Source organism: Podarcis raffonei, chromosome 12 (assembly GCF_027172205.1).
Source record: "Podarcis raffonei isolate rPodRaf1 chromosome 12, rPodRaf1.pri, whole genome shotgun sequence".
Classification (NCBI taxonomy): Eukaryota; Metazoa; Chordata; class Lepidosauria; order Squamata; family Lacertidae; genus Podarcis; species Podarcis raffonei.
The window spans coordinates 24299565-24311823 of NC_070613.1; the positions used below are offsets into that span (position 1 = coordinate 24299565).

At 44.5% G+C, this 12259-nt stretch overlaps 1 protein-coding gene across 1 annotated transcript in view; it reads right to left on the reverse strand.

Moving 5' to 3' along the window:
• Positions 1 to 12259, reverse strand: part of LOC128398421 (macrophage mannose receptor 1-like) — a 48011-nt gene that overhangs the window by 15948 nt on the left and 19804 nt on the right. Inside the window, exons 18-24 of the mRNA XM_053359473.1 lie at positions 11015 to 11082; positions 8380 to 8480; positions 6120 to 6262; positions 4479 to 4593; positions 3920 to 4068; positions 2365 to 2470; positions 388 to 620 (exon numbers count right to left, since the gene is read on the reverse strand). Of these exons, the coding sequence (XP_053215448.1) occupies positions 388 to 620; positions 2365 to 2470; positions 3920 to 4068; positions 4479 to 4593; positions 6120 to 6262; positions 8380 to 8480; positions 11015 to 11082 (915 nt within the window). The remainder of the gene's footprint in view (positions 1 to 387; positions 621 to 2364; positions 2471 to 3919; positions 4069 to 4478; positions 4594 to 6119; positions 6263 to 8379; positions 8481 to 11014; positions 11083 to 12259) is intronic.

Sequence of the window (12259 nt, forward strand, 5' to 3'; positions counted from 1 at the left end):
AGTAGGATTCTGTACAGGAGTTGGTACTTCTGAGAATGCTCATGAAAGGTATTACTGTGCTTTAAATGATATTATTTAATGGATATTATTTCTGAATGGGCAATTCATCTGAGGGTGTGTGTATGAGAAACAGAAAATGATTTTCTCTCTCGGAGATAAACAAGAAATACAGAGTGGTTGAGTTGCCTTTGGCTGGAGGGACTCTCTTGGCAAAATCTTTTGGGTTATTATGGGTGTTTATACATTATCAATTGGTTATATCCAAAGCTGTTTGGGGGAAGTTATGCTCAATAAAATGAGTTAATAAAAGCCCTGCACTTTCTAACTACACACCTTTGAATACAAACCTTTGATGTGAATACACTAATGTTAACTGCATATACTCACCATTTTGCTGTTCAAGCCAATCCACATGGGCTGCCTATATTTTAACACCTGTAGCCACAGGAATGACTGAATGTAGGGATTCCAAATGCTGGCGAGCTCTGCCTGTTCGGAATTGCATTTTTTCCTGGCCTCTTCCCATGTCATTTTGGGGCCAGCAAGAGAGTAACTGCTGTTTCCAAAGAGGGTATAGCCAGAGACTGGAATCGTCATTTCAGAGCGTGAAAATGCAAGGTCTATAGGAAAGCAATAAAGAGAAAACGCAAAAGCTCATTTTACACATTACACTATCCTTAAATTTCATTTCACCTGACACCGAAACAGTTCTGTTTTACACTGAGGTTGGAAGGGCACCTGTCAGGGATTCTTTAGTTGTGATTCCCGCATTGAAGAGGGTTGGACTTGATGGCTCTACCATTCTATGATTCTGTTAAATTTCTGAATACAATCATCCTGCAACATCTTATACAAATCTGAAATGAAACATTTAGAAACCTTGTTGTGTACTTTTAAATGTGGACAAGTCCAAGTTTTAATTAAAGACAGATCTGGATCAGACCACAGAATACATTTTCTTTACAATCAAATTCCTAATAAGTATTCACAGACCTATTTGAAACCCATCTTCATTGTTTCCAAAGACTATGCAGTTTTTCAAGGTGGGTTCAATAAACACCCTCCAAGGAGTGTGGCTGTACAAATGGGGTTTGGGTCTTTTTTAAAAAAATAAAAAAATTGAACAGGTCAGTGGAGAAGCCTGTGATTTGATCAACTGAACTGGGCTCCATATTATTACACTAGAAGAGAACTAAACCTATGTCAGCAGCTTCATACTGTCCTATTTTTATGATGAGCTGTAGAAAAATCAAGTTGCATATCAATAGGCACACATAGTAACTGTGGTTCTTTGGCATCACGGTTCACTTCAGTGCATGTATAAAATTATGCTGTCATGACTGCTGCTTTCTTTGCTGTATAATAGGGAGTATGGAATCTCTACTACATTGCTGACAATCCGGTTTTCTTTCTGGCCAAAATGAAATGGCACAGAAAACAGGTTGGGACTCATTAAGATGAATTTGCGTGGACAGGCGGAGTCCCCAGGCCCCGAGCGGTGTCCCCCCCCCGTCATGTGGAATAACGACTCAAGACAACGTGCTATGGAATTAAATTGGCCACAACTTTATTAAATTTCAAATGTGGGTAGACCTTGGCTCAGGCATTGGGCGTTCTCCCTCCCCAGTCCCCAGCCGGGGACCTAGGGAGCTTCAGGGTTATCCAGTGGGGGGGGGGATGGGCCGGCTCTGGAGAACATATGTTCAAGCAGAGATAGCTGCCCCTGTTACGCCGCCGCCGCAGGGGAGAGCAATGACGACCTTTCGGCGTACGGTCAAAGCCTCCCTTCAGAAACCCCTTTAACGGGGAACCCTGGTATCGCCGCCGCAAAGAGGAAGATGGACTAAAGGATTCCACCCAAGGCCTGATACCGCCAATGTTGTGACATTTTGCTACGGGAAAGGTGAAACCTGCCAATGCAGGGAAATTCCTTTCCGGCCCTTTAACAGCAACCTTATCGTAGCAGCGCCCGCATACCTGTGAAGAAAAGTTAACCTGCAAAACCTATGAAGAAAAGTTAACCTGCAAAGGAAGACATTAACTGAGGGTGGGTAGGGTGGGAGAAGCTCTGGAGCCAAGTGAGGATTCCCAGGTAAGATCCTCCCTCTATTGTGTGGGCAGGTAATCCCTTCCCCTACCTGGCCTGGTCTCCTTGGCAACGCTTCCCCCAGGTGGGATTGGACAACTGACTGAGGTAGGCGGGGACCTCCAGATATCCCACCTGAGGGAAGGCAAAGCCAAGCCTATGCTGATGGGGCCACTCCAGATCTAGGGCTGCGCGCGTCCACGCAAAGGGCGCCCCCCGTTTTAAGCAGGGAGCGGTCATTAGCAATGTTCTCTGTTACTTCTCTTCTAAACACGTACCAGTGTTTCTTTGGCAGATGTAGCTTTTCTTTGAATAGCAATTTCCACTTCTCCAATTTCCTGCCTCTCTTTCAGGTTCCTTCGTTATAAAAACGCAGACGGTTTTCTAAGGAATGAAAATGTAAGAAAGTAACAAGTCAAACAAGAGCCACCTTACTCTTTGCCTTTGCACACCTGATGTCTGCCTCTCTTCCCTACTTAATGCTCCACCCACTGATAACCATGGATTACTCTGGACCATCCAACCAGGTGTAACCCACAGTGATCCAGAGCTATATCAGCCTTACTCAACTGATGCCTGGATCTCCCCAAATCAGCCTGTTTTGGTTTGAAACACACCCACCCCAATTTTTTGTGATTTTCATCATTCAAATTATTTTACATTCATTATAACCATACATTAAAGAATTAAACATTGACTTCCCTTCCACCTTTCCACAGCTTCCTCCAACCATCAATTGCAGCTGCACATTCTAGTCATTCCTTATCTTTTCTTTCTCATTTTATCTCAACATAACTTATACTGCTGAATTTAAACCTACTAATGTTCTAATCTGTTTGCAATGATTCCTCATGTACTCTAGAAACATTTTCCAACCCTCCTTAAATATGCTTTCCTCTTGTTCTCTAATTCTGCTGGTTAAACTAGCCAGTTCTGCATATTCTGTCATCCTCAACTGCCATTCCTCCCTCATTGGGACTGCTCTCTCCCCCTCCATTTTTGAGCATATAAAATCCGAGCTGCAGTTGTTGCATAGAAAAATACTCTTTTTTTGGGGTGTCCTTGGGGATGTCTGACTATTATTCCAAGAAGAAATGCCTCTGGTCTTTGTTTTGGTCTGAAACTTGGTCAAATTTGTTATACAGCCCTTGTATCGCAAGGCCCTTTCCACCTGGCCTAGGAGGCAGGGCCCAGACTCACCCAGCCCTACTATGTTAAATACCGTATGCATTCTGTAGTTGACCTCCTTTGCAATGTTTTATTTTGAAATCTTTAAGATATTTTAGCTTTCTGCTACGTTGCTTTGACTGTATACTCTATATTTGACTTTCTTCAGATTGTTTTATTTATGTTTTATTGATTTAATATGCTGTAAACCCCTTTGAGGTTTTTCTTAAAAATATAAAGCGGTATAGAAATTAAATAAATAAAAATAAAATAAATACTACAGAGGACATTTCTTGTTTTAAGGGGCAGGAGGCGGAGAGTAACATTGATTACATTTTGATTGGGATTTCTTGGACCCATTGAAGCCGTTGTCTAATCTGTTGCAGTCATTTTGAATCCCAATTCTTCTATAGCAATGGTTTTCAACCTTTCTGAGTCCATGGCTCCCTTGACCAACCACATTCATTCTGTGGCTCCCCTATGGAAGCCACTTACACCGGGGTTCTGTTATAGGACGCACGTAATTGGGGATTTCTGTGTTCTGCCCCTTTTCGACACCAGTTTTACTTGCAATTTTGCAATCTGCTGGGAGGGATTAGATATCCACTATGGCAGTAGCTTCATGGATCCAAAAGAAAGATGAAAGCCTTCACAGGCAGTACTTACATCATAATTCCCAAGTGGGAAGCCTTTGGCCCAGTTTGTATAATAGACAACACTTCTATCTTTCCATACAAATGTGCCTCGACTATAAGTATTACTCAGTCCAATCCAAGGATCAGTGGAAGCACTTTGTAAATGCAGTGTCAGGAATGCTGAATGAAAATAAAGACACATATTTACATGACAGATTTGTTAAACTAATGCCCTTTATCTAATAAATGGTTAGTATCACTAGATACTAGTCATGGCTAGAATCACATTCCAGTAATTCCTCTGACAGGAAGATACCTTCAGTAGGAGTGCCAGGACTTTTCAAATATGAGGCCACTCCCTATACAATATTTCCACACATCTGCAGTCACGCTCATAACTGGCTGGGTGCAGTGGAGAATAGGGATTGGGGTGGGGGTTTGTGGAGCTGTGAGGGGATGGGAACATGGAGCTGGGGTGAGGTGGTTACATAAAGAAAGAAAAGTTGGCAATGGAATGGAAACTGGTGGGTAGGCAGAGTTGGCTACTAGGGGCAGCAGCCCCTAGAGTGTTTTAAAACAACTGACCGCACCTTGAACGACTTTGTTTGGAATACTAGCCAGGTTTCCTCCTAGATCTTCACAAGTAGCTTGTGCATCAGACCAGTTTTTTCTTTCTTCTTCATGAAGGCCAAATAGTTGGAAGCACTGTGAGGGAGAGGGTGTGATAGGAATTTTATGGTCTTAGATATATGGTAATGTTCATAAGCGTACCAACCAAGCATGTACATAGATCAGCACAAGAAGACCAACCTGGAACCATTTTGATTCCTAAACTGACCAAATGTTTTCTCTGCAAGGTCAAAGGAAAATGGAAAAGCCTCCCCATTGTCTTTTCCTTCACAAATCCTGTCTTAAGGGTATGTCTTTGTTTGAATAGGGTGTGACCCTGTGACCTGGTCCAGGAACTAAGTATTTATCACTACAAAAGACTGGCCAGGCTACCCAGGCAATCCAATCAAGTAACCTGCCAGACAGGAGATAAACAACGACAGGAGAAAAACAACATTCAAATTTCTGTTTTAAGACCGCCTTTTCTGCCTTTTTCTGTGATGTATGTATGATGTATCTGAGGGGTGGTCTTAGGTTACACCCCTTCTGTGATGTATGTATGATGTTTCTGGGGGTGGTCTTGATCTACAGGGTGGCAATTTCAAAAGTCTTTATAAGGCCTTCTGCGCCATTTTTCTGGGTTCCTCCTCTCTCCTGCGGGTGAGGGGAGCACCCTGTTGCAACAGATCAATAAAGATCAAACTTACTAGCTGCTTTGCTTCTCAATATTCTCTGGTTGGCCTCTGTTATTTCTCTCCTACCAATAGGGAACCTATGTAACGACTCTATATGGGCTCTTGAATATACCCCATAAGGGAAAAGGGCAATTTTTGTTTACAACAGGGGAAACTTCAAAATTCCATCACCCATGAATTGTTTAATGCAGTCAAGAGTCACGAAACGGTGCCGGGATAGCAGTAGCAGAAACTGATAGTTTAACTGGGTTTTAGAGTCATTTTAACCACCCCCACCCCCGATTCACGAACTGGAGGGGGAATCCCATGGGATCAGGGTTGGGGAGAAATCATGTACTCTAGAAAGGGTAGTTATCTCTGCTGATAGCTCTGCAAGTGCATATATGCCATTGAGAGAGGGCCTACATCACATGATGCCATCAGACAAGGATGGAGGAAAGCAGAAATGAGGAACAAGTGTTGGCTCTAACAGGCCTGGATAAACAGCATTTGGGCTCTGCGTTAAGGAGCAAAACAGTCTGTATTTTTTCAGATGGTCATTTAATAAATGTTAATTTAACTTTAAAGCACGAAAAAATGCTGAACACTTAGTTTGAAGCCACTTTCAATGCTCTTTTCTGTAGCTTGCATATATCTTGAGCTTTTAAAATGCCAATTCCCCTATTTGACAATTAGGTTTTGTTTTGTTTTAGTTTACATTATTTATCACTTTCACTGTTACTTCCTTTTTGCAGCTCAACAGACCTTTTTAGTCTTCATAGCATGTACCGAAGGTTGAGGGAGGATATGGAATCTATAGAATAGAACTCTGGACATGGAGGGCAATCTGTGCATATTCAACTACTCTGGAAAAGTATTCATTGTCTGTGCCATAGTATCTGAAAAAGGCTGATATACCAATATATTTGCAATAGCTGTATTAGTTACCTTGTTACCAAAGAAGTGCCAGCCTTGAGGACAGCCTCCAAGAGGTTCAGGCGTTGTCGGAGCAACAGTTGAAGGGACAGAACTGTTACGCCTTTCACAGATAAATCTATTCTCAGTTTCACAATTGATGTCATTCCATAAGCCTGAACAGAGAAGTTGTTACGAGTCAACAGGTAAGATCAAATCGCTAGTACAGCCTATCAGGTACGTATTCCAAGTGAAAGCTTAGCAACAAAAATAAAATGCAACAATAACAGCTGTAATGCAAGTGTACTATGCTGTTTCATATAGGGGGTGATTTATAATGTAAATATATATATATGGAGTACTTCCAGTTAGAAACGACTTAATTAAAGCCTCCAGGTTATTAAAAAACATATTAACAATAAGTCAGAGTAGTATTTCCTAAACTCTGTCTTGCTGTACTCCTTTGCTCAGAGAATGCTGAATTACAACCCAATCCTAACAATGTCTAGTCAGAAGTATAGTGGTACCTCGGGTTACAGAAGCTTCAGGTTACATACGCTTCAGGTTACAGACTCCACTAACCCAGAAATAGTACCTCGGGTTAAGAACTTTGCTTCAGGATGAGAACAGAAATCGTGCTCTGGTGGCGTGGCGGCAGCGGGAGGCCCCATTAGCTAAAGTGGTGCTTCGGGTTAAGAACAGTTTCAGGTTAAGAACTGACCTCCGGAACGAATTAAGTACTTAACCCGAGGTACCACTGTATTTGATTGGTATCTGTGATGGAAAGCTCAGGTAGGCCAGAGTGTGGTGATGCAGAGAGCTAAGTTGCAGCCTTACTCTGACTGGCTGCGGGTGCAGCTAGCCAGAGCAGGGTGGGCTCACCACTTTGGAAGGGAAAAAGGAAAAGCAGTTGAGAGTTGAGTTCCTGGCATTCATCTGGATACTATAAATAGCCTCTGAGCAGGGTGTATTCCGCCCTGAGGAAAATATCCACAGCCAGAGAAAGAAGTCTCTGAGCTTAGATTGAAAGCTAGTGATGAGTGTCCTTCAAGAGTATAAGAGCCAGGTAGCTGAATTTGAGGCAGGAGAAGTGGAGTTGCGAGGGAATACTCTACGTGGGTCTCAGTTCAGTAGGTAAAGGGACCCCTGACCATTAGGTCCAGTCGTGGCCGACTCTGGGGTTGCGGTGCTCATCTCGCTTTATTGGCCGAGGGAGCCGGCGTACAGCTTCCGGGTCATGTGGCCAGCATGACTAAGCCGCTTCTGGCGAACCAGAGCAGTGCACGGAAACGCCATTTACCTTCCCACCGGAGTGGTACCTATTTATCTACTTGCACTTTGACATGTTTTCGAACTGCTAGGTTGGCAGGAGCAGGGATGGAGCAACGGGAGCTCACCCCGTTGCGGGGATTCGAACCACCAGCCTTCTGATCGGCAAGTCCTAGGCTCTGTGGTTTAACCCACAGCGCCACCCGCGTCCCCTCAGTTCAGTAGGAAGGAAATAAAACTTCCAGTGAGAGAAATATAATCCCCAAAAAGATAGGTTGGGTGGGGTGATCCCCTGGTCTGGTATACTAATAGAGGAGCCTCAGTAATTTGATTTACAGAAGGTTGGGAAACTGACAGAAAGTACCAACTTGTTTCAGACAGGAGCGTAGCTTGGTGGGCAGGAGGACCATAGGCCTGGGCCCACAAATTTGGGCAGGGGGGACACGAACCAAGTGCCCTACACAGGGATTCCCACCCTGCCCTGCCTGCTGCCGAATCCCTCACTGAATAGCCACGTGGCCAACGGGGGGGGGGGTGCCTGACAAGTGGCTGCCTGGGCTCCCCCCTACACAGGGAGGCGGGCAGCACAGCGCAGTCCTGTGACCCCTCCGTGACATCTATTATTATTGTTGTTGTTGTTATTGTTGTTGTTTCTTGAAAGAACTCTATCTGCTGACAAAATCTTTTGTTTTACCCGTTTTGTTGTAAAATAAAATCCTTCTCCTGTTTAACTTCCCTATGTCTCCAAGTACCAGAGTTCTCTTTTGTATAATAGCAAAAATAGCTAGTAGTAGTAAGAGGCCCCATGCCTCAGTATCCTTTAAAACACTTTAATACCCTGTCCTATCCAAAGGAAGACAATTATTGAGGTTTTACATAATGGATTATCCTCGGTTTAATGTTTTAATTTTGGGTGGAATAGTGATTGTGATTCAGTGTGTGGTGCCTATTCATATTAATCCTCACCATTAAGCATGCACATTCTCAATAACTGCTTATAATAGTAACATTTTATTCTAATTACCTGTTTTATGATACATGATCACACAAAATTCGACTTCGTCTGCAAAGTTGGGTTCCAGGGGTGCCCAGGCTACATAGGTCACTGGAGTTCTGTCCACCCAGCTATAGAAAATAACATGCGGTATTTAGTCCTTCATTTGCACTTCATAAGTTTACGGTGACTTTTGTTTTGTTTTTAACAAAGAAAATGTCAGGCTAAGAAAAGAAATATTTAGGTGTTGAATTTCCAAGCCTGAGACTTGGCTCTTCAAGAAAAGCTGGCAGCATTAAGAATGCTGAGCAGGATTAATGGATATAATGGTAATTTTTTTAAAAAAAATTACATTGAAAAACCTTCCTATGGTGAGGGATGGGGTCTGAATGTGGGGCAGTGTGATAGGAAGACCAGCTGAAAAGTACTCTCACCCTCTTCTTGTAGCGTCATGAAAAGCTGAACGTCATTGCTGAACCACATTCAGAGTGTGGTTGGGAGCAGAGGGCAACAGAAGCTAGGGGTGCACGACATCCAAGCCATGTACAAGAACAGGAGGATTCAGGAAGAGAGGAGAGTGGTGCCCTCTTTCTCAGAGGAGAAAGAAAGTACAGGGAGAAAGGAGTGTGAAAGCCTTGGAGGAAATATAACATTGTATGATTGTAATTAAGAGGTTGGCACTGTTAGCCCTAATGCAAATAGGAGAGGCAAAGGAGTGCTGACAGCCTAATAAAAGAGATAATTCTTAGGGCTTGTCAGGGGTCCTTTACCTTTACCTACCTGGAAAGAGCAGGGCTCTATAGGGCACACCTGACCATAGGGGGCACCTAATTTTCAGAGGGGGAAATCAATGAAAAAAATATGATTCCCCCCCCCCCAGCTCTGGGAGCAGCGGACAGGCTGAACGCAGCCTGTGCACTTCTCCCAGACCTTCTCTCTGCTATTGCGGGAGGTGGGGGAATTCGCCCATCTCCTGCAAAAGCCCACAGGAGAGAGAAGGGACTGACTCGGCCAGTCAGTCCCTTCTCCCTCCTTGGGGAAAAGCCCCCAAGAGCGGCGTGCTCTTTAAAGCCTGCAGAAGCTGTGCAGCCTTTAAAGAGCGCACGGCTTTTGCGTGCTTTTGCAGGAAGTGGGGGAATTCGCCCATCTCCCGCAAAAGCCCACAGGAGGGAGAAGAGAAGGGACTGACTCGGCCAGTCAGTCCCTTCTCCCTCCTTGGGGAAACGCCCCCAAGAGCGGTGCGCTCTTTAAAGGCTGTGTGGCTCCTGCGGGCTTTTCTACGAGGTGGGGGAATTCCCCCACCTCGTAGAAAACCCGCAGAAGCCGCGCAGCCTTTAAAGAGCGCACAGCTTTTGCGTGCTTTTGCAGGAGGTGGGGGAATTCCCCCATCTCCCGCAAAAGCCCACAGGAGCCGCGCACCCTTTAAAGAGCGCGCCGCTCCTGCGGGCTTTTCAACCGAGCTTGTGGGGCTGGAGGTGGGGGGAAGCGCTGCTTTTCCCCACCGCCAGCCTCAAAGACCAGACTCTCCTGGCTTCGCTTTGCTATCGCTGAAGCCAGGGAGCCTGCATTCGCTCCATAGGACGCACACACATTTCCCCTTAATTTTTGGAGGGGGAAAAGTGCATCCTATAGAGCGAAAAATACGGTACCTTTTGCCCTGCTCTTTCCGGGTAGGTAAAGGTAAAGGACCCCTGACAATTAAGTCCAGTCATGAACGACTCTGGGGTTGCGGCGCTCATCTTGCTTTAAAGGTCAAGGGAGCCGGCGTTTGTCCGCTTCCACAGACAGTTTTTCCAGGTCATGTGGCCAGCATGACTAAGCCACTTCTGGCAAAACCAGAGCAGCACACGGAAATGCCGTTTACCTTCCCACCGGAGTGGTCCCTGTTTATCTACTTGCACTGCATGCTTCTGCACTTTAAAGCTCTGTGTCCAAGCATTGTTGTTTTCCTTGCCCAGAGATAGCCCCACGAAGACCTCCTCTTTAGTGCTCAATTGGAGCAAACAGACATTCAGAGGGGAGGGGGGTTTCCAGAGTTTGTCCTTAGCTCTGATTCAGCAGTAAAGAGTGGGTTTTCATGGCAAAAGCGCTGGGAAGGGGGTGCTCAGACATGGACACAGAACTTTAAAGCATGGATCATGCCTGGAAAGCAGAGTGCAAAGGTAAGTGTGGGTAAATCCATACAATCCCAGTGGCAAGCCAGAGATGGACAGGAATGGATAGAGGGGAACAAATCCCCCCCCCCGACCATGAAATTATTTCATTTCCATTGGAAACATAGATTTCTCCACAGTTTGGGGGCATGTGGGTGCTGGATCCTTTGGAGCCAGGCTTTCCCCGTAGCCTGTTTCTGGCACACTCACTTTCCAGCTTTACTGACATTGAGCTTTCATAGCAATGGAACAAGATAGGGACAAAGTAGTTGAATGGAATCTCTCTCTCCAAGATCAGACCTCCCTCTGCACTCCCAGAGCAAGAAATGCAAGCTTCCTATGGCCTCTGTAGCACCATCGCAGTGTATCTGCTCAAAACAGTCAAAATGTTGGCAGAACATCCTTATATCCAGATTATTTTAATGCCAATCTAGCTATTATCTAAGAGAAACTTAATACATAATTACCATTTTAAAATCTGGTTTCCATTTTTTATTTTTCTGTTCGCTTACCCAAAACTTCTATCCGGACCCAGAATTAAACCAATGAAAATGTTTCCTTCAGTTCTGAAAGTAATGTCCTACAACATACACGGGGGAAGATGGGGAAGAAACACAATAAAGTACTGGTGTTCTCCAGTTGAAAATATGTCAGTTATTCCACATGAAGTTCAGAGTTTACAAATCAGGCCATATGGAAAGAAGCTAGTAATGATAAACAATAGCAACAGTGGTTGTGCTCTTCAACAGAGTTTAAAAGCAGGGCATGAAACTCATTTCTTTTCTTCAACAACTGGAATCCAGACAAAGTTAGAGAGCAATCCTGGCTCCTCTCTAAATTCATACCTGGACAGTGTGTGTGTGTGTGTGTGTTAGGGTGGCATATGGTCACCTCAATGCTTGCCCAGAGAGGAATGCTGCTGGTTGAGATGTCTCTGCTGTGGCAGAGATCCCAGCTTTGCCCAGCAGAGTGGGAAGGTACCATTGGTTGTCGTCGTCCCCCCTCCACTAGCAGTAGTCAGCAGAATCTGCTGATTCCAAAGTCCCGTGAATTTCCCAAGTGCCCTGATTGTTAAGTATAAGTGTTTAAGTGTACATTGAAATGGAAAATAACTGTGTTCTCTGTATGCATTCTGCTGAAAGCGTAGCATGGAAACGTCCACTGAAGCTTAATGCTAGAGAAGCAGAGTGCCTGACAGTTGATAATTTACTTAGAATGTATCTCTGCTGACTCTCACATGAAAGAGGTATTCAGTTACAAATCTCCGTTTTTTGTGTGGGTCGGTCTTTGCTCTCTCTTTCTCAAGCACCCGAGAAGAAAGGATGGGCAAATGATTCTCTCTAGGGGCAGAGCCTCAGGCTGCAATGGAGGCTGTGGGAGAAACAGAGCTTTGATTTCAGTGCTGAGTGAAGTGCTGAGTGACCCTCCAAGTGTCCCTATTTTCCAGGGATGTCCCTGATTTAGAGAAGCTGTCCTAGTTTCTGATTTGATCCCAGAATGTCCCACTTTTCCTTAGGCTGTCCCTATTTTCACTGGAGAAATGTTAGAGTGTAAGGATCCCCACCCCAGCTGTCTGAAGGCAATCCTGCATGGGGAAGTTTTATAAATGTTTAATGTTTTATTATGTTTTTATATATGTTGGAAGCTGCACAGAGTGTAAGATGTGTGCAGTATAACTTGCATAGGATTGCACTGTTAATCTCTGCAAGCTTCTGGTGACACCATCCTGAAGAAAGGGTTTAGCAGGCAACAAAATG